The 23949-nt window shown below is 30.7% G+C and overlaps 1 protein-coding gene across 1 annotated transcript; it reads right to left on the reverse strand.

Annotated features, from left to right (window-relative positions):
• Positions 1-21601: 21601 nt before the first annotated feature.
• On the reverse strand, positions 21602-23709 carry LOC127288668 (uncharacterized). The gene is made up of 2 exons (XM_051316274.1): positions 22797-23709; positions 21602-21762 (listed from the first exon to the last, which is right to left on the reverse strand). The coding sequence occupies exons 1-2, from the start codon at positions 23707-23709 to the stop codon at positions 21602-21604; spliced, it is 1074 nt and encodes a 357-aa protein (XP_051172231.1).
• Positions 23710-23949: the final 240 nt, after the last annotated feature.

Genomic DNA, 23949 nt, shown 5'->3' on the forward strand with positions numbered 1-23949 from the left:
ATTTCAGAATTGTAAAACAACCGCAGAATTCTGCCTTATTTCTAATATTACTTTCAATGCCCTCAATCGGACTAAACATATGTTCTTCAAAATGAATATCATGATTTTACAATAAGCTTCAAGTGTTTTCTTTATCAATTTAAAAATATCCTTTTTTAAATTAACAACTGGGGTTCCCCTTGTAATCTATAACTATCTTGTAACAAATGCTCTATAACGCTGTGATTTTCTTGGAATGGAGTTTTCAAGATATAAAATGAAAAATTAAGAATAATGTGTATATAGTATAGATGTGCATTTAGTATTAAACTTTATTATTCGTGTTACTTATTTATTTTTTACTTATGAAATAATTTCCTTTTCGACTTCTGACAGCAACCAATTCCCATTCGTTAGAGTAGATCGTATGAAAAGACTTAACCTCGGAAGGTGCTTCGGATGGGGCCTCTGGAAGAACAATGCATAATTGTACTGTACTACGTATGTATGCATAATGCATGCTCGCACACGTGTCGTTAGTTTTTTCGCACCATCCTTGGGTAGGATTGTTGTCAAATCAATGTCTAACCCAAGTCGTTCACGCGTTGTAATACAAAGTATATTTTTACCTATTTTTACTCATGCTTTATCACTACAGTTTCTTATTATCAATTGTCCCAAGAAGGACGTAATATTACATAAATATAACAGTACTATTAATCAATTCTTGATAACTTTAGTTGTGCTTCAGGTGAAATCTATAAATGTAATTGAATATGGGACGTTATAAAAAAAATAATTTGTCAAATAATGATCTGATAAAGATGAAGTGTAAGGGTGATCCATCCGTGTTGTTTGTGTCAGGGACAACACGGAATTTGTTGGTTAGAAACTATATGTGCTACTTTAGCTACTGTTGCTAACGTTGTTCATATCGCATCCACTCAGGTCAGTTGAAGAAAAAGTTGCTGACGACACGCTTGTCTCCCCTTAGTAACATATATTCATGTCAAGAATCAAATCTCCGTAGCATCAAGATATTACGTAAACACCCAGGCGTGTCTCGAAAATTAATTTTGTATAACACTTGCATGCTTTAACTAATATTGAAAAACATCTCTGAGTTATGAGTAGTTTTATTTTTATACGATTGTGAGGAAAATATGATACAAGAAAGTTGACTGAGGGTCAGGTTAAAGAAATTTGAGAACGAGACATTTTTGTGCATATTTTTGTGCATATAGCTGTTTAAAAAACAGGTGGAAATTAAGGAAGAACCCTCCCTGCATAGTTAATTAAAAGAACAATTTAAGGTCTCATTTAAGACCTAAATAGTAATTTCTGATTGATAAAAACCGTGTTTCTTACAAAACAATTAATTTTGAGGCTCATTGATCAGTTTTTTAGAACGATTAGTTATTGAACTTTAATTATAAAAATATGTAGTAATATCTGACTTTTCATTTTTTCGTAATATGTCACTTTAGTTAGGAAAACTGTAATTTCTTATAACACCGTCCGACACGATTTTTGACCCACAAAAAAATCCAATATTTTCGGAATATTTTTGCTAGATCAAGTAGTTTGTGGTTTTTAGGGGTGAAAACAACCCCTAAATGAAAAGTGACAAGATATCTTTTAAAACTTATTAATATTTTATAAAACTTGATATCTGGGAGTTTTCGGGGTCGCTGATTATTAATCTGCTGTCAGATTTTCAAAACTTAAAATATCGGATCCAATATGGCGATCAAATTTTTAAAAAGTTATTAATTTTTTATTCTATATCTGCCATTTTGAATTTTGAAAATTTAATATCAGATTCAACATCAGCGACCCCAAAAACCTCCAAATGCCAAATTTTATAAAAAATTAATAATTTTTAAAAGATATATTGTCACTTTTCATTTAAGAGTTGTTTTCACCCCTAAAAACCACAAACGACTTGATATAGCAAAACAGCCAGATACGAGTAATTTTATTTTGTACCTAGTTTCCAAAAATGTTGGATTTTTTTGTGGGTCAAAAAAAAAGTTGAATTTTGTCGGACGGTGTAATAGAGAGTACAAAATGTAAAAAAATGAAATCATTTATTTATAATTGAATAGATGTTTTCTGACTTTGGTCAATAATAGTAATTCGATTAATTAAGTCGAAAAACTTTTAATCAATATATAACAGAATCTGTCTTTAATTTTCCCGTCATGATACTACAATCACATTATCTGTAATAACCTTGCACCAACCTTGCTACAAACTTACCATGCAAGCTTATTAACCAATCTTGCGATAATCTTATTATGCAATCTTGCAATAATCTTACTGTGCAATCTTGCAGTAACCTTACACTGCAATCTTTCGGTAAGCTTACCATGCAAGCTTGGGTCTGGTGGGACATTTAAAGCTTGCGGCAAGTTTGCCATGCAAGGTTGGCAATACTGCGCGGCAAGCTTTCCGCAAGATTGCTGTAAGCTTACGTGCTATCTGGGAATATTTTTTACAAATTGATATTGATCACTAAACATAGCCTAAAATTTGTTTAAGCTAAGTTCCCTTCAACCGTGGAGTCAAATATGGAAAAACAATTTTCTAAAAATTTCAATAAATAAATTGTTCCTCCCTTTATTGTTTACACTATTTGACATAAAATACTGATATTTTTATACGCGTCTATTGTTTTTATATAACAACTAAGTTCCTTTAGTTTACAGAACCTTAGGATTCAGTGCAAATGTAACTCACACTTGAAAGATATTTAATTTTATAAACTTTTTTTATTATGGATAACTGTTGATCAGTAATCTAGCATCGATTAGAAGTTGGTCACTGGTAAAAATAACAGCAAAATAAATTTGATTTCCTCCCAACGCAGTAGTACGTTACACGTGTTGGATTCGGGAGATACAATCTTCTTGGTATCGATTTCACAAAAGATTCCCTTTCTCCGGCGTCGAGACGCTCCCGCAATGTCCCACCCTTCTCGACAGCCAACTACCGAATTACCGACTTCTCGATTGATAACGAATCTCCCCTTGAGCTTAGTTCTTTTTGTGGTCAAACGCATTCCACCTTTCGATCGTTTTGCACGACGCGTGTATTTCGAATTAATGAACCTTCAGCGAATCGCCAAGTTTGTTCGTTCCCCGTAAAAAAAAGATGTATATTTATTAGCATTAAACAAGTCGTGAGTGAAATTACTTCAAAGTAATTGGTTGGCTCCAATTATTGAAAAATTGTAAAGATTCGATATTTTTTAATGCCATCTAAAGACTTTTTTTATGTTAAAAACAAGCAAAAATGAAAGTTTATTTTTTTGTTATACATATAGAAAATAAGTTATAAAGAGAAAAAACAGAATTAATGTTCGAAAATTTATTTTAAGAACCATCTTGTGTTTATAAAAATCAATCGAAGAATTGAAAAAGAGAAAAAAACTTGTGTCAAGAAGAAAAAAGAGTTTAGTTTCTCAATCATTTTCCCACGTCTCGTAAAACATTCTTTTTTCTTCTTATTTGCGTGTAAAAGATTGATAAATTTTTTCTCTTTCTTTTCTTTCTCTTTTCTCAAATATTTTTGCGTACCTTCCGAAACATCATTTGCCCACCATGAAGATTATAAATCTTTTTCAAAACTTCTTTTTCTAGAAACTTTACTTTATTAAAATTGTGCTTACATATAGAAAACTATTGTTTGCGTAAAGTTTCAAGTATGACAAAAAGTTGGTCAAAATTTAAAGTATTAATGTATGGAATATTCTATATAGATTAAATCAGTATTTTATATTATTTTAATAAACTAGATAATTTTAGACCAAACGAATTGTACAAAAGTACATTCTCATATGAGAAACAATTTGCCAAAATTGTGTTATTAATTACTATACTTGTCGACAATGAAATAAAAAATCTGACTTTTTGGACTTTATTTTTTTAAAACATATTTCTATGTAACTTTTTATTAATTCATAAAATACGTAAAGTGTATTGACTGAGTCGTTCACGGGTCATCGGTCAGAAGGATTCAAGATGGTTTCTTGAACTGTTTAGATGATCTGTTGGAGTCTTCGTACTGAATTGACCCCGGAATAACTTAGAAGGAGTCTTCAGAGAGTGGAGAGTGATAGTAAATGGAGGCAGTTGGTGATATCAGATCAAAGTCGAGCTCAGGCTGTTCGACGGGAGACGAAAGACCCCGGAGAGAGAAGATGGCGTATCTTTTGCTCGAAGAAGTCAGTAGCCGGTAGGGGTGTTCTAGTGGGTGAGCACAGCATCCGCCATCGCTACCAACATCGATTGATTGCTCTGATTGCTACATTCCATCGATAACCACTGTTACTGGTGCACAACGATCGTTGTTCCGACGCTTGGTAACTTATACGTTCTTCTTTTAAAAGCAATCTTTCCGACTGTACCTCAGTCCGCAAAGAAACGGAGAAGTTCTCTGATCTTTAATGCCGCTAACGTTAAAGGATACTTTTGCGCAATTCCATCTTCAGTGTCATGAGTGAAACGACACAGGCGGCATGATATGCAATTTCTGTGCCTCGTATACTTCTAAACACTACCCCCCTCGCGCTCGCGCGCTCTCTCTCTCTCTCTCTCTCTCTCTCTCTCTCTCTCTCTCTCTCTCCCCTCTCTCTCCCTCTCTCTCCTTCTAAGTATGTTCTATCGATCAATATCAATCTGACAGACACTAAATTCTTCTTTTTCTGGTTTGACTTATCCTTTCTTATTTCGTTTGATAATTCCTTATTTATCAAAGAGATGATAGTTTACTAAGGACTCAAAATACATTTCCATTTGATCAAATCAGTTGATATAGAATTGATTGATCCCTTAACGCACTTGGTATGCGCGAAGGGTGGCCCTCGTAGATAATAAGGGTCGAGAATAATTCAAGGGGTCCAAGAACCCACGTCGATAAATGGTGGGATCGAGACTAAAGTGCGGTGAATACGACTTCAAGGCAGTAGAGGGAGGCTTGCGCCGGAACGCATGTCCTGCGGTTGTTCGACCATTTGCTCGCATTCCGTGTGGTCCATCGATGTCCCATTGTTTCTCGACCTGCGAAAGAAACGGAGCATAGCAAATGAAGAAAAAGTTGAGAAAAAACAGACAAATCGAATGAGAGCAAAGAAGAGAGAAAGAATAACGTAAGATAAAAAGGTTAAAGACAAAAAAAAATAAACGAAATACACAAAAAAACAAGCGAATGGCAAAACAAATTAAAAGAAAAGAAAAAAATTACCAAAAAACGAAGGGTGGGGAAAATAAGGCCCTGTATTCAAATTCGCCTCGTTTCAAATTGTGGTCACAAGGGGGTTGTCAAGAGCAGGGTACGAAAGATATAGAGCGAGAGTGCAGCTTTTGGTGTGCGTGGTAACACTGCTTTGGGAGCAATGGTACTTTTGCATCAGAGGCAGGAAGGAGGAATAAAATATTCACAGCCAAAGGCCCTTGCAGGGCCTTAATTGCGATCAGACGCGATCTCGGATTCCAGCGGCCGGTGGGCCGAGGGCCCACTCAAATCTTCCTTGGTTCCGCACCATCGTCCTTACACACTCTCTCCTCTTTTTCCTAAAAAGTATCACTCTCACGCTCCTTCTTGCTTTTCTTTCTCATTTCTCGACTTTCGGCGCTTTATCCTTTACTTATCCCGTGTTGTCCTTCTTGTCCCAACTCCTGTTTATTCTGTTACAATGAGATGTATCGACCTGTTCCCGTCCGCATCGCAAGGATGTCCCAAAGGATTATTTAATTAGCTGTTTACTGACGATGTGAGAGACCCTCCAGACGGATCAATTTATTTATTTATTACCAATTTTACTGAAATTAAATCTCATTAAAAACTCGCTTGGATTTAGGATTGTAAAACTTTTTTGGGTATTTTGTAAATTTTTTAAAAATATTGATCATCATAAACTATAGCAAATATCGAATGCAATTTATGAACGAGAGCCATTGGGCGATGGCAGAAAAGTAAAGAGAACTTGATCTTGAGGGCGTTGCGTGGACATAAAGTCTTCGGCGAAAATGTAAAGAATGTATTATGAGAAGGTAGTTGCTGATATGCCTCTTGTAACTGGAAACAAAATCTCTTCCGCGTTACTACGTGGTGAATGCTGGTTGAAAAAGTCGACTGGCATCCTGGGAACATTTAATTTTTTCTTCTGTTGGCTGCTTTCTCTCTATCCGTTTCTTCGCCTCATCGCGGATGTGAACGCAACGATAAGAACATGCGTGACTCCTTGCATTTCAAGTGTATATGCACACGTGGTGCACACTTAACGCTCTCCATCTAACATGCAGCATTGTTCTGTATAGTCTGTTTTCGCGTTCTGAAAATCCGCAGATCGTCCACATGAATTACCACAAGAATCTCTAAAAACAGGCATGACTCAGATATATGTTACTAACACGTTGACATTTTCAAAAGAAGACATCATCTTTTCCCTTTTCTGGAAACAGAAAATTACTTTAATTCTTTGATGTTCCGTGAAATGTTTCATGAATTCAGTTTGTTTTGGAATGTTTTATTTTTATTCCTACATCTAACTCTTTTTAGGGTTTAGGTAATTTTTATATATTAGGATTAATAATATATATATATACATATATATAAATTATATATAAATTAGAATTCATAGTTTATATTGATCCTTAGAGAAGAAATAATATTGTTTTGTCGAATGGGCTTTATGATCTAAATAATTAATGCTAAATTATAGCAAACGTTTCTGTCCTAATGTGGACCTTCCGCAGTGCTTTATTTATCTATACAAATTAATAATTTTTCTTAAAAACTAAAGTTATATTACAATTTAATTGTAATATGTTTTATAAAAATCTTTTTTTGAAAAAATATAGAATTTAATTTAATAACTGAAATAGTATTGCACGTAATAAAAGGTTGCATTAGTCTTAAATATTGTAATAAACATTAAAGAAAATAACATTTATAAAAAACAATTATATATATATATATATATATATATATATATATATTTTACTATTCCTTATTTAGTTAAATTATTTTGATTCACCATATTCGAGCTTTTGAGGGTCTTTGATTATTAATTTAAAATGAAGTTTAAAAAATTCAAAATGAAGTTTGAAACATGACGGACTTTATGAAGTTTGATCAGATGGTCGATTATGTAATAATGTCTATATGTATAATTAATTTTGTACACAAATTCAACTGTCAATAGCGAGTAAAATTTAAAGTTCTAAAACCTTTTAGTCTGCTAACGCTAGATGAAACAAGCGTGTATACTATTAAGCATTCTTCTTAGTACTTTGCTGCACATGTGCTGCAAAGTAATGTTTTGATTCTACTTTATAGACATATTAAGTAATGTAAAGTGTTGCACAAAAATAATGATATCTAATAAAATTCTTTAAAATGATTTTTATGGGCCATTCTTGTGCTCTATTTAAGACATTCAACTTGGAAGTAAAGTAGAAGAAGCGGAAGAAAAAGTATAGATTAAAAAACTCAGATCAAAAGTTATTTGTATATAATAAATAATTTTTATAATTACATTATTCGTAAATGGCTATAATTGCTATGGAAACGGTTGCCATGGTAATGGTTGCTATGGAAACGGTTGCTATGGTAATGGTTGCTATGGTAATGGTTGCTATGGTAATGGTTGCTATGGAAATGGTTGCTATGGTAATGGTTGCTATGGAAATGGTTGCCAAAGCGAAACTATAAGGCTTTCGGCCCTGGGCCAAGAAACCCTGAAAAAAGCAGTGAAGTTTTTTAATGACAATTATAATGTATTTCACTGATTGTCAGTAAAATTTTACTAAAAATCAGTAATATCTACTACACCAACAGTTAATAAAATATATTTGCTGTTTCATTGAGTAAAATCAAGTTATCTGAAGTCAGTGAAATATTCCCTGGCGGAATAGTTGAACGCGGATCGGACGCCGTTGCGTCCAATTCGCGTCTGATCGCGGACGCTTTTGTATGTTTGTTATTTTTAACCTTTAAATAATGAAAAATGGGTAAAAAATTATTAGAAACTTTAAAAAAAGTATTAAAGAATCGAATAATACCATATTTATGCATGATTAATGGAAAATAAGTTAAAAATTAATACTTACAAAAAAGGTAAATATGTGAAAGTTTATCATGAAATTTGTGTGCAATTTAACTAAATGTGTTGTTTACAGGAAATAATATTAAAAAAGAACATTAAAAAAGTAAATTTCTACAAATTAGAATTACTATTTTTGACAGAAATTAATTAAAATAAAAATAATAAAAATAAATGTTCCAACAATAAGAATTTACCGACAACTAGGCGTAAGTTCATGTGGTGAAATGCTTGACGGCAGCACATAAACTAATCAAATCTTTTTAAATGGAACATGTAGAAAGAGAATCTCAAAACTTATAATCGAATGCAAAACTCGTTTGTCACATTTCACTAAAAATTCATCACGCTTAGGTTATAGAGGGCTCTGATATCAAATTTAATAATAATAATTTTTAAAAATTAATAATAATAACCAATAAATTATTTTTTTAGATTTATCTCAAATTTAAGAATCGGGGATTTTAGAGGGCACTAATATCGAAGTTAATAATAATAATAATTTTGAAAAATTCAAAATGTCTAAAAATTGTTTATTTAAATTTCTTTATAATTCACCACTCGGCGATTATAGATGGCTCTGATGTCAAATTTAATAATAAAATTTGTTTAAAATTAAATATAGTGTAAAAAGAAAGTTTTTCAGATTATTCTAAAAATAATTATTTTAAGGTTTATAGAGGGCGCTGAGGTAGAATTTTATAATTTTCAAAAATTCAAAATAGCGATCAAAAAATAGATTTTTCTAAATGTAGTCGTTTAGTGATATAGAAAGCGCTGAGGTAGAGTTTCATAATTTAAAAAGTGCAAAATGGCAGCAAAAAATGTTTTTTCAGTTTTTTTTAAAACCTAAGATGCAAATCATTTTAAGGTTATGTTTGTCGTAATGTTATCTTAATTAAAAGTTTATTTTTTATTATGTAAAGTGAAATCAGTTTTAATTAAATATTTTCAATGTTATGAAGATTTAAACACCAATAATTTATATTGACAGTTGATTCCCTTTGTGTATTTTTACTTTAAAAATCACAAACATAAGCTACAATTTTTTTCTTAGATACCATTTTGAATTTCCGAAAATTATTACTATTATTAAATTCGACAGCAATGCTCTTTAAAACCCCTGAGCGGTAAATTTTAAAGAAATTAAACAAACAATTTAAGGGTAGCTATCTCGAATTTTTGAAAAATATTAGATGGTTTTTAGAATAATTTTAAAATACTTTCTTTCTCCCACCATTTTTAATTTTAATCAAATTTTATTATTAAATTTGACATCAGCGCCATCTATAATCGCCGAGTGGTGAATTATAAAGAAATTTAAATAAACAATTTTTAGACATTTTGAATTTTTCAAAATTATTATTATTATTAACTTCGATATTAGTGCCCTCTAAAATCCCCGATTCTTAAATTTGAGATAAATCTAAAAAAATAATTTATTGGTTATTATTATTAATTTTTAAAAATTATTATTATTAAATTTGACATCAGAGCCCTCTATAACCTAAGCGTGATGAATTTTTAGTGAAATGTGACAAACGAGTTTTGCATTCGATTATAAGTTTTGAGATTCTCTTTCTACATGTTCCATTTAAAAAGATTTGATTAGTTTATGTGCTGCCATCAAGCATTTCACCACATGAACTTACGCCTTGTTGTCGGTAAATTCTTATTGTTGGAACATTTATTTTTATTACTTTTATTTTAATTAATTTCTGTCAAAAATAATAATTCTAATTTGTAGAAATTTACTTTTTTAATGTTCTTTTTTAATATTATTTCCTGTAAACAACACATTTAGTTAAATTGCACACAAATTCCATGATAAACTTTCACATATTTACCTTTTTTTTAAGTATTAATTTTTAACTTATTTTCCATTAATCATGCATAAATATGGTATTATTCGATTCTTTAATACTTTTTCTAAAGTTTCTAATAATTTTTTTACCCTTTTTTCATTATTTAAAGGTTAAAAATAACAAAAAAAAGAGCGTCCGCGATGAGACGCGAATTGGACGCAACGGCGTCCGATCCGCGGTCATCCATTCCGCCAGGGATTGGTATAATCTATTAATATACTTTTAATTTACCCTCAATATTTTGTCAAATATGGAATTTTTTAAAGGATACATTTTTTGACAAAATATTAAAATTTCTGCACATTAGAGGTAAATAAATTTTAGCTCAATCCATCGAGTATTTTGCAAGAAAATCTGCAGTGAATATGTACATGTGCAAACAAGTAATTTAAGGGTCACATGTATTTAATGTAAATGTTTTAGATGAAACATAGTTATTGCTTCCTCATGAGGAAGCTTTGCAATCGTGACGATTTTCGATGTTTTAAAATTGTGTTATATAGATTTATTTTTATCTAGAACTAATATAAATGAAGTTCTGAGCAAATGTCCAGATGTATGTGTGTGTATGAGTGTGTGTATGTCACAAAATATTGTGCACAAATTATCTCACAAACGTTTTAACGGATTGAAATTTTGTATGCTTATTGTATAATAATTAATACCTCACAACTGAAACAAGGATTTACAAATATATTCACAACATTTCTTTTTTTTAAATTTTTTCAAAATTTGAAAAATTTTTTTTTCAAAATATTTTTTTCTGTGTAAATTTAATTTTGTTTGGTAAAAGAAACTTATTTCTTGCATTAAAACGAATCGATTAACCTATATAAAGTTTATATTTTACTGAAATCTATAGATTAAATAATTTTTTGAATTTTTGGAAAAAATTGTTTTTTGCATTTTTTGAAATTACTTTTTCCTATATATAGAAATTTTAATTAATTCTTGTCAAAATTGTATTCCTGGCATGAAAACGAATCGATTGATGTATGGCTCATTTCATTTAAATTGTCATATTCGTGTCCCTTGCCAAAAAAAATTATTTGATATAACCTTAGTTGAAATTAATTTGTTTATATAGTAAAAAGCAATGATTTTCAATAAATTTTCTACTTACAAGGACATGAAAGTGATTTTCATAATATTGGTAGAACAAAAAGCAGGCAAATGTCATAAGTGTAATGCGTCCCCGGAGACATTTTCAATGTTCAAATGAATGAAATGTCGAAAATATAGTGTTTAAACCAGATTAAAAAAATGTTTCGTGAAGTATTAGTTCTATATTTAAGGAAAATCAAGTGTTGGTAATTAAACTTTATTTTATACAATTTACAGAAAATGAAAATGACGTCTCCCTCACTTTTGTATTTTTACGTTTTGCCGGCAGAATTTTCAACTTTTACCTGCTATTTAAATTACCTTATGAGCAAAAAAATTTCTTTACCATCGCATAAGCAGCAGAACACAACAACGAAGTGTGTGAAAAAAACGAAAACGATATAAGTATAAATCTGCTCGTTTGTCATGGTGGCAGAAAAAGCCGAAACACTTTCGTAATTGAATTTCTGTCAACAGTGTAACGCCTTGAAAATGGTTAGAAAATATTTTGAATTTTATATCGGTATGGAATTTAATGTATTTTTGGATTCTCTTTCGAATGAGACCAACCCCGTCGATATAAGTATAACCGTTTTCATTTTATAAACGAAAAACGAGCAAAATGTCAACAGTGTAATGGTCATAAGTGTAATGCAAATTTGTATATATGGCTTCAGTAAACGTAATAAATCACAGAGGCCTACAAAATAAAACTTTTTTCTTTTATCTTGATATCAGAATGGTTTCTAATGTATTTTTGGGTGCTGAACACGATCCCGGATCTTAAAATTGCCTAGCATGTCAGGATTTTGAAAAAAGTGGGGGTAAAAACCCCCAAGAAACATGTTGTTATGGGTGTTTAATATGATTTTTCTCATTAACCTGACGTGGTAAAAACTTCAAAAAAGTTTTTAGATTATAGCATAATTCGTGTACTACATGACCCGTACACGCAACCCTCTTCCCTAATTTTTTCCATAAAATGGAGTTATAACCCACCCTCAAAAATTTTTTATTTTAATTCCTTCGGCGAAATGAATAGATGTTTATTTGTTTTATATTCATAATGTATAAGGACATAAATTTTGCATTTTGCCTATATAATTTTTAACCCCTTCGCAGTCCAGTTAAAAATCACTTATAGGCCTAATAAGGTTCCAAACAGAGCTTTCAAAAAAATATGATTTCATCGTATTTAAGATTTTTGGGTTCATCTGTCATCAAATTCGAATTCAGCGACCCCGAAAACCCCCGAGAAACAAATTTCGACCGAATCGCATCAGTCTTAAAATTATCCGCCATATTGGGTCGCCATATTGGATCCACCATTTTAAATTTTGAAAATCTGACGTCATATTTGTAATTAGTAACCCAAAAAGCCCCTAAGTAACGAGTTTCAAGCGAATCGAATCAACTTCTAAATTTTCATGGTTGCTATTTTGGATCGGCCATTTTGAATATTTTAAATCTGACTTTAATTTCAGATTCAGCGACCCCAAAAACTTCAGTATATTTATCACCAGTCAAATCGAATTATATTTAGTATTATTATTTTATCAAAAATTGACAGAAAATTTTTTTTATAAGATATGACGATTTCTGCCAAAAAAACCGTCTGCCATAAGAAATATATGACTTTAATTTTGTGACCACTATTTATTTTTTTAATTTAACATGTTAAACTGTATAAAAAAATTAGTTTCAACCTTAAAATCAAAATTTTCCAACTCAACTTTTCTGGAAGCTGAATATGACAATTTAAATGAAGTGAGCCGTATATAAAGTTTACATTTTACCAATAATTATAAAATTGATCGCTATTTTAGTTGTAATCCTTCTTTTAATCTTGAATATGTATGAGTGTATCATGATGAGGAAGCTAAAAGGTCATGAAATGAACACCTAGTTTTTACTCAAATTGCAGAGCAATATTAACTCAATATTGCCGTGTAATATTGTCATGTAATATTAATGCAATATTGTGGCAACATGTTGTACTATTTGGCTATATGTAAGATTTCTTTTGTATAACATTTGTAACAATGTCCAGGTTGCATATCGAGATTGTGTTCAAAATAAGTCGGAGAATATTTTAACGAAGACCGAAACCATAAACAAGAATACCTAGCACGACAATTCCTGTTTCTCAAACATCAAGAATGGGTCCAAAATACATCAATCGCTCTGAGAATCGATGGATTCGATTGTGAATGAAAATGACAAGCCAAATCTCGCCTGGAGGGCCCATTAAGACAAATGGGTCAACGCACGACAGGATCTCAAAACGAATGAGTCAGACTGCTTGTCTTCGCATGTAGTCATTCAACTTGATATGCTAATCTTGAAGGGCCCGTCTAGGGCCCTAACTCAAGAGTCCAGAGATAAATATTTCGGACAGCCAAGCTCACTCGTTCGTATCACACCACTATTCTAACTCGGTATCATTTTATATACCTCTTTTTCCTCTTTTCACTCTTTACTTTTTATGCCCTCATCTCTTTTGTCACAAGTTAAATCCTTTCCCGGTGTAAAGAACATGCATTGCTATGCGTCGCAGCAATGCCGAGGTTGTCCGTCCACTCGAGGTCGAAGCATAAACCATCCTCTGGATCAGGATTGGGTCTTATAAAACGCATCCAACCCTGTCGCCGAGAGAAAAAATAACGTTTGTACACATCTCCTTCTCGTGGTACCGTATACTATATTGTCGGAGGTCTACGTGCAAGAACGAGAGAAATGTTCTGTATATAAAATTGAAATTCTGTTCTGGTATTGAGAAACAAATGCGAGATACAGGGATGAAGCGTTACCAGCACGCATTGAAAATTATGTGTAATGATGATGATAAGAATTTATGTTTGACAAAATTTAAGAAACCGCTTACAAGTTATAGTCCTAGTAAAAAAAAGAATTGGGACTTAGCGAAAAGAATTGGTGGTAACTTAAGCTGAATTCGGTTTGGTGAAAAAACCGAATTGGAATGTTACGATGAATTACTTTTTTCTTACCATGAATTCTTTATTTTTGAACATTTGAATTGACGTTTGTTTATTCGAGTTTACATTATAAATTAATAGAATAAATGTTTCGAAGTCTAAAAAGGCCGATTTGTAATAAGAAATATATAATTTTTTAAAAAGAAATAAAAGTCAAATGTGACAGATTTACCGACAATTTTACCATGTGAGTAGTATTCATACGGTAAATTTATCATATGAACACTATTCACATGATAAAATTGTCGGTGAATCTGTCACACTTCGCTTTTATTTCTTTTTAAAAAATTATATATTTCTTATTCCAAATCGGCTTTTTAGACTTCTAAACATTTATTCTATTCATTTATAATGCAAACTCGAATAAACAAACGTCAATTCAAATGTTCAAGAGAAAAGAATTCACCAGTTAGAAAAAAATAATTCACCGTAACGTTCCAATTCGGTTTTTTCGCCAAACCGAATTCAGCTTCAGTTCTTTTTTTTTACTGGGGTAATAAATGATTTTGTTTTATTATTGCTTTCTCATAAAATATTGCTTATCTACGTGGAGGATATCATTGTAATACCGAAATTTTTCGAACTCAATTTTTTGATGTTTCTTTATGTTTTTCGACCGCAGCAGTGGAATATTTATATTTTATATAAATTTATTTTTATATTTATATTTTTAGTGAAATTTGTTCTAAATGATGTCCAAAATAAAATAGCGTTAACAGTTTCTTCAAAACTTAAACTGCAAGATCGTAATTCCAAAGAGAATGTAAGCATAACCCCACTAGATAAGACCTTTGACATAGAATTCATGTCAATTTCTTAAATGATTTTATCCCAACCCAATACGACATGAAAGTGGAAATAATTCTCTCACTTCATGTTTGATAACTGTTACTTTCAAATATAAAATAATTTACAAAAATCAAGAAAAGAAGCAGGCGCAAAGCGCCTACATCTAGGGTCTCCTGGCTTTTTAAACAAAAGTTATTTGTAAATAACTAATAATTTATAATTACACTATTTGTGAATTGCTATGATTGCTAAGGAAGCGGTTGCTATGGTAATGGTTGCTATGGAAATTGTTGCCATGGTAACAGTTGTAATGAAAACGGTTGCTATGGTAATGGTTGCTATGGGAATGGTTACTACTTTTTTATTAGTAAAGGAGGTATTTATTCTCCTGCCTATATAGTTAGTAAAATTCAATCATGTTTTTAGTGAATTTTAATATTTTTGATGTCAAGTGCAACTATTTAGAATTGGTAAACAGGAAATAATAATCACTCCTACAAAAATAGTTCCAGTTACCACAAATAATGCAAAAGTTGAACTAACAGAGTAGTTGGGTTTACAATTTTTTTAGTAAACGCGGTTGGCAATTGTTAACAATTCGGTTGGGAACACTGTGAAGCACGCTCAATTTTGTGAAGCAATATCGTGAGAAAACGTGGTCATTTGTATTTATGTTTTTATATATTTTTTATAATTATATTATTTCTATATAAATTTTTTTATTGAGTGTTAAAAAAGTGCGTGGATTTGCGGGAGTTATTAATCTCAGGGGGGTTTGAAGATTATGTTTTGAATATAAGTGACAATTTAACCAATAAATCTAACCTATAAAATTTATTTATTATTATTCGCAAGATACAAAAAATATGTTTAATATAAGATTTATATCTTACTTAGTAAAGAAAAAAAGTTATAGCAACCTTATAATAAACATATTTTTTGTATGTGAATAATATTAAATAAATAATTGCGGTTGTATTTTATTTATATTGAATTACCTATATTTTATTAGTACGGTTAACTAAATAAATGTTATCTGTTACAATATTTATTATTTGTTGGTAGTAACTAAAGTAAGTTCCCCTTACTAATAAAAAGGCAACGGCAACTATTCAACTTTTTACTAATATAAAAGGTATCCTTGACTATCAAATTAGCAGCAGTATAGTTTACTAATCAAAATGGTATTGGTAACCATTTTATTAGTTGCCTCAACTACTTTGTTCTCTCAGTGTATGAGTATACGACGGATGGACGGACGGACGAACGCCAAAGCGAAACTATAAGACTTTTGGCCCAGGGCCACGAAACCCTAAAAATTATTTAATTAAAAATTTTAATTATTCGAGTAAATTTAACTTGAATCCATAATCTTTAACTTCATAATTTCCGCTTCAAAAAGTACTCATAATATAATTTCTATCTTTGAATTTTACCAGCGAAACAATTGTGCTAACCTAAATCTCTGAGACTGATACATTTTTTTTGAGTCACCCAGTAACTAAAAAATTTTTTTAAGTGAATATAACTTCAAATTGCTACATAGTGAAATCTTCGTAGCGCTGTTGCTATTCGTAATCTCACTTCAGATATCTACGTCATATAGAATTTTATTTTATAAAGAGTTTTGTTATAGAGAGTTTCCGCTGTATCTCTAATACTATAAAAGCTAAAGGGATACATTTTTTTTTAAATTGTAGGCCTCACTGATGGACAAATAATGAGAATACTTTGAGCCATATTAATAAAGATTAACTATTATTTTTTTTGCATTTAAAATTTTTGAAAAATCGTCTTATGCCTATAACTTTAAAAGAATGTTACGACACTTCGGAATATTTTTCTTTAATTTTGTGGAGTTTTTTAAGACGCATCTTTTGAGCTATTATCGAACATTCTATTGTTATTCTATCCAAAGTTATTGACATTTTGAAATTGAAAATTTTGAAAAACCTGCTTTTTTGCATTATTTATTAAAAAATCTTTATGTAACTTTAAAATTATTATGTACAACTTGAAGAATATTTAAAAACGAATCAATTGATCTATTATTGAATCTTTTATTATAAAATATAACAAAGTTATTGATGTTAAAAATCTATATCCGCAAACGCTCATAAACTACAACTTAACACTCTTTTAAAATTAGTATTAGTATTAATCTGATGTCAGATTTTCAAAATTCAAAATGTCGGATCCAATATGGCGGTGAAAATTTAAAGAAGTTATTAATTTTTTATTTTATATCCGCCATTTTGAATTTTGAAAATCTGTCAACAGATTAATAATCAGCGACTCCGAAAACCCCCAGATACCAAGTTTTATAAAATATTAATAATTTTTAAAAGATATCTTGTCACTTTTCATTTAGGGGTTGTTTTCGCCCCTAAAAACCACAAACGACTGGATCTAGCAAAACGGCCAGACACGGGTATTTTTTTGGGTCCTAGTTTCCGAAAATGTTGAATTTTTTTATGGGTCAAATATCGTGTCGGACGGTGTTACCTATTCAGCGGCGTATCAAAGTTTGCTAATTATTACCTCAAAAAAAGTTAGACACGAAAAATAAAACGTGGTGCACTCATGACTAAACTCCCCTAGAATATACCTGTGAAATATAATTTTGAATCAACTTTCTTCTCTTATGGTATAACTATGTACGAAATTCTGATCAGATTGAGAATTGATTGTCAATTTCGATAAGATACGAAACGCGATGATTGTCAGGGAGACAGGTCATCGGATCCTTCGACTTTGACGCTGTAGGTAATCAAATTTTGATACCTTCGATAAAACTGCTGAAAGATGAAGGACCGTCGAATGATGACGGGACAACTTTTTTAAACCCCTTCCTTGCACTCTCGATTGTATGTTTTGCTTTTTGACAGACATGTATTATTAGTCTTTTAAACATAGTTTATTCGACTTTCTAAGAATAAATATTTGGAAGAATATTTAAAATGGAAAATTTTACACTTCCTATAACTATAATTCTATTGATCTTCTTATTAGAAAAGAAAAACTAAAAATGTACATTTACAACTAAAAGGAAACAAAAACATATATATATATATATATATATATATATATAGGGGAGAGTGACAAACAGTGGGACACTTTTTTTCAAAGACATATTAATATGCCAATTTTATATATTTTTGAACACTTTTTGGTATTACTATAAAGTTTGAACTCTTTTCTACACAATGCACACATTCTATTAAGATTATATTGTGATTAAATAAAAAATTTGAAGTTTTAGAAACTTGATACATTTTTCTTTTTTTGAAGGTTTGTGTTTAACAGTGGGACACCTATTATTAAGAACCGAATAATTATTTCAATAATAATATTCTGCTTCATACTTTGTAAATATATATTTTTTGCATTAAATAACGTTAACAAATGTTGCAAAACACTTATAATTTAATAATATTTTACATTTTTATAATACGATGTCAAGTTTCATATAAAAAATTGCTATTATTTTTTTTAACGTTTACAGTGCTGCTGATCATACGTGTAAGAATTAATGCGCATGCATATAGCTGACACAACTTATAATCAGTGTTGCCAAAATCCACGTTTCATAAACTTAAATTTTTGCCTGTCCCAGTGTTGAATGTCTCACTGTTTAAATTAAGCAATCGCAAAAAATTATTTAAATAAAAATTGTTTTTTAAATTTTAAAATATTTTAAATTATTGGATATGATACTTAAAAACATAAGTAAACGAAGTAACAATTACACTTTTTTTTAAAACTGTCCTATCTATATAAAAATCAGCATTGTATTTCAAGAAAAAATTTACTCTGGTACGTCAAAAACAGTTTTTTTCAATTTTCTTTGTAAATAATGAATGTTTAAACTGTCCCACTGTTTGTCACCCCCCCCCTTCTTTCTATATATATACCCAGATAACAAAATGCCTGCATAATAGCAGGCCGTGTGCCGGACCTCAGTCCGATTGATCGGACCAACGTGCCGGCACATAAGCAGCGCAATGTACGCGTCATTGCTGGCGATATCGCCCGCCCGCTGTCCGATCCATTAAAATGTGCTCTGGTAACTTTTTTTTATCAGATAATCAACCATCTCATTGATTAAATAGCTAAAAAAATAGTGTTCAAAAATATTTCATTAGTAAAAAATGAGCTGTTTTCGGAATTTAATCACGAAAATGCATATATTTAATTCAGTATGATTATTTACAATACTTATCTTAAAGTTAAATTATCTCACGCACCCAAGGGGAATCGAAACCGCGACCTAACGCAAACTAAACCAAATGCCTAACCAACTGATCTATCAACGCACTTGCTTTTATTTACAAGAATTCTGTCCTAAAAATGAACTATAAAATACTTTTATTTAAAATTATTGTTTTTCAAAATTTCATTTATTCAAATATTTTTTTTAGAATTAATTATTATTTTTATTATAAATAGATCAAACATTTTGAATATTATTATATAGATTGTAATAATTTTCAAGATATTATATGATTATTTTTTGTGTTATTAAGAATATTCGTATAATCGCATGATTGTTAAATGCAATATATATTATATTCATTAAAATAATAAATTTTTCACTAATAATTAATTATATTTACGAATTCATCAAACTTAAGTAGCAAACAAGTTACAAAAGAAATTCTAAAATTATTCTTGTAAATTATATCGATGGCCCCTAAATGAAATAACATTTTTCGCGAGTGCAGATAGAAAATACTTTATTAAGAAAAACAAATAGAAAACATCTTATTCAAAATGACAGTTGTTTGAAGGCTATGTTACAATTTTAATTAATGGTTATTTTTAAAGTATGAATGATACATTAAAATTTAAATTAATTTAAACGTTTATATTGTGTCAAACTAACGTTGTATCCTTAAATTACTTTATTTAGACATTTGATATTGGCTTAAAATAAAAACATAGCAAAAGTTAAGAAAATTAGGTTACAAAATTTTCAGATGAGTTTTCTATTTTTTTTCGTAAATAAGGGTGTTTTTTGTTTGCTCTCGCGAATAACGTGTTTTCATTTAGGAGCCATCGATATAAATTCTCAATGTAACATTAATAATTAAATCTATCTTTATTTTATTAATTCATTAATTTATTTTTTTGTTAAAGTAAGACAAAATAAATATTTCGAAGTCAAACTTATTAGCTTTATTAAAAGTTTTCATAGTTTTTTTAAAATTTATTCCATCCAATTTTCAATTTATTATTCAATTAATTCAATTCGTTTCATGAATTTTTATTTGTTTAATATTTAGTACAATTTTTAAAAAACTTTTCTGTTAATCGTTTAATTTTTTTAAGGATTTTCTTTTTTTCCCACACATCACATTATATTTCATAAACATTTCATGAATATTTAATTGAAAGATTTGAAATATTTCAATGCAAGGTTCATGAAATGTTGATGAAAGCAGGAAAATGTCCGCCTATAAGAAATATTGCCGTGAAATTTTGCTGAAATATTACACATTAAGACTCCTGCAATATTACAAATGAAGACTCTGCAATATTCAGAAAATATTTCAAAGAAAGTTAGAAACTTTTTTAAAATATGAAATCAATCGTTATTTTCTAACATGTTCAACACCTTAGGATCCTTAGCATCATTTAAGTTGGAATTTTTCTATAATATTTTAATGAAATATTTAAGCAAAATTACACGGCAATATTACTTATAGGCGGACATTTCCCTAATTTCATCAATATTTCAAGGACTTTACATTGGAATATTTCAAAATTTCAATGAAATATTTCAGAAATATTTAGAAAATATCATGTGCAGTGTGTGTTTTTACGTTATTTTCTCATTTTGTTGTTAAGTTCCTTTATAATTTTTTATCATTCTTTGCTCATTTAATAAATTTTATAGTTTTTCATAATTTTTTCATTTCTTAGAAATGTTGTCCCTTCTCTAAACTGAATAACTTTTTCCTTATATTATTCTTTTTTAATAGATTCTAGTCAGTTTTTTTTTGCATTTTTTCCTGTATTTTTACAAATTTCCCAATCGTTCCTATATTTCAATAGTTTTTCGTTCTGTTATAACATTTTCTTTAATTTTTTAAAAATATTTCTGTAAATCATTTCAATTTTTTTTAATTTTCAGATTCTTTTTATATTCGTTTATAAATTTTCTATTTTCTTACAACATTTTATTTTATACAATTTTTAACATTTCATAATTTTTTTTAAAATTTAAAGCTGTTTAGTTTTTGTTTTGGGCATTTTTAAATATTTTAAGCTTTTTTCGTTCTTTAAAGCTTTGTTCTTACATTTTTTAAACTTCTTCATTTTATGAATAATCTCCATAACTTTCTGATATTTTAAGAATTTTCTTTTCTTAACATTTCTATAGTGTGTTTTACAAAACTTAAGTTACTAGGATTTTTATACTTATTAAACTGCTTAATTTATTAAAAATTTGTTGGCTTATATTTTTCTCATCTTTTTAATAATTTACTTTACTTTTTAAATTTTTTATTCATGATTTTTTAGGTATTTTAAAAAGTATTCTACATTTTTAAAAATTTGTGAATTATTTTTTAATAAATATTGTTATTTTCTCTTATTTATAATGAAGATTCAAAAACAGAAATTTAAACAAGCCTATTGGCAGATATATCCTGGACAAAAGATCCGGATAATATGTTAGGAATATTGCGAGCACGATGCTGGCACAGTCGGTCTTGTCAAAAAGTAGGTGGCACAAAAGGTGCGTTAAGTCGGTTCTACAATGGACACGTTTGTACGTGAACGTGTACGTACCGTGCTGACGTTACCCACTTGCACAACATTGTGACGTCAGCACGTACACGTTCACGTTCGCTTACAAACGTGCCCATTTGAGAACCGGCTTTACAGCAGGGACACGGTTTGCCGCTCGTTGTGCCTGTAACGTTCCAGACACGTTTGTTATCTGGGTATATACTCGAGGACAACCGTGGCAACAAATTTTCATTGATTTTCTAAAATGTTAAAACTTTTATGAAAATCTGTAGTTTATAATAAAACAAAAAAACACTTTTAACCGTTTTTTGAAATTTTAAATTTTTGTTAGTTTTTTTTGCATAAAAAAAATTTAACAACATTTTAAAGAAAAATTAATAACTCAACAACTGTTTGCAATAAATTAATGAAACTTATACTGATTATATAAAAATTTTCCTCTTTTCAACCAACATAATTGCACAATTGTAAACTTAAAAATTCGATATTTTTAATAACAATTTTATAAACAATTTACATTATTTATGTGTTCTATCCCTCTGATTGTGATGAAACTTAAATGAAGTGTACATGGCAGTCTCCTCTTTAAGTTCCAAAAAGAAAAAATTTGTATTTTCCACTAGAAGTGTATTAAACGAATTTTTTATTGTGACGCGCGCAAACCACTGCGTCATGTCACTGTGAGCAGGGTTGCCATAATCTACGCTGCACTAAGGCTTTAAGGAATCTAAAGAAAATGAAGCTTATCTAATCTAATCTAAAATAAGCTTATACCGAAGTCCCCTAGTACGAGTGTTGGTACTTAAGTCGCAAGATCCATTGCACTTAATCCCGGTAAGCTTGAACCTAGTCTCCCTCTTTAGAGTCCTGTCTTATTTCAAAAGTCCAGTAACTCTTCTACCGAGAGGTCGCAAATCCTATCTGGGTTTACAAGGCATGGTCCCAGCATTGATGTCTCATTGCAGCGTAAGCTGGACAGTGACATAATATATGAGTAGAAGATTCCTCTTCCGCGTCACACAATCTGCATCTAGGTGAAACGTTTCTACCTATTTTGTGCTGATGGTAGTTCAGGAGGCCATGTCCCGTGAGTAGCCTGACCACTGCTCTAACTCTGATCTTGTTGAGTTTTAGAAGAGACTCGGCAAAGCCCCTGTTGAGTTTTAATCCCAACAGAGCCTTGGCCTGTCTACCTACAGTAGTCTCCGCCCACTCTCTCGTGACATCTTCTAGACCATCTTTCAATGGCCCCTTTCACCGCACTTGGCATAATGACTACCGCCGGCTCCGGGCCTATCATAGTCATCTCAGACCCTCTACGGGCTAAGGTATCTGCTTCTTCATTTCCTCTGATTCCCGAGTGTCCTGGTACCCAGATTAATGAGAGCTTATTTTTCAAACCTATCTCGTCCAATACCTTCCGACATTCCAAAACTAGTTTTGACTCTATAGTCGGATTTCTCAAGGCGTTTAAAGCCGCCTGACTATCGACACAGATATTAATTCTCTTACTAGACTTTCCTTTTTCAAGGCAAATCATTGCGCAAGTCATTACAGCACAGACTTCTGCCTGCCAAACCGTGGTGTAATGGCCTAAAGATAATGTCACTTTAGTTGCATTAGACTTACAGTATACACCCAAATCAGTGCCTCTTTCCATCTTGGATCCATCCGTAAACCAAAGTTCACATCCAAGTGGACAGCCCTTTTCCCAATCTTTTCTCGAAGGAATAATGGTCTTAAAGCGAGGTTTGAATTTCACTCTTTTGACCATTCTATCCTGTCCCATATTGATTTCTGGGATATTTAGTATAGAGGCCGGGAATTTTGTATGTTTTTCCCTAGCTTTCCATTTCCCCTGTGCTTGAAGTCTGATCATTGTGAGAGCAGCCTTGTTAACCGTTAAAATGTGTAGGGGTTTCTCCGCCAAAAAGAAACCTAACGCAGAAGATGGCATGGTTCTCATACCTCCAGTAACCCCTCTAAACACCATTGCTTGCAGTTGTCCAAGTTTCAATTTCACCGTTTTCAACTGGCTTCTAATCCACCAAACAACTGATGCATGCAGAAACCTTGGCAACAGGATCATACAATAGAGCCACTGAACCATATCCGGTTTTAGACCACAAGCTGATCCAATAGCTCTTCTGCAAACCCAAAAAGTAGTGCAAAACCTACTATATTGATACTTAAGTGCTTTCTCCAGATCAGCTTCTTATCCAGAACCACTCCTAGATATTTAACCAAATCGGAAAAAGACACGTCTTTTCCATAAAATACAGGTTTTCTCACAATAGGAATCTTGTATTTCCTAGTAAAGATAACCATATCCGTCTTTTCTGGATTAACA

The sequence above is a fragment of the Leptopilina boulardi genome, unplaced genomic scaffold, assembly GCF_019393585.1.
Source record: "Leptopilina boulardi isolate dan_hultmark-lab unplaced genomic scaffold, ZJU_Lbou_2.1 LbouV2_392, whole genome shotgun sequence".
Taxonomy (NCBI): domain Eukaryota; kingdom Metazoa; phylum Arthropoda; class Insecta; order Hymenoptera; family Figitidae; genus Leptopilina; species Leptopilina boulardi.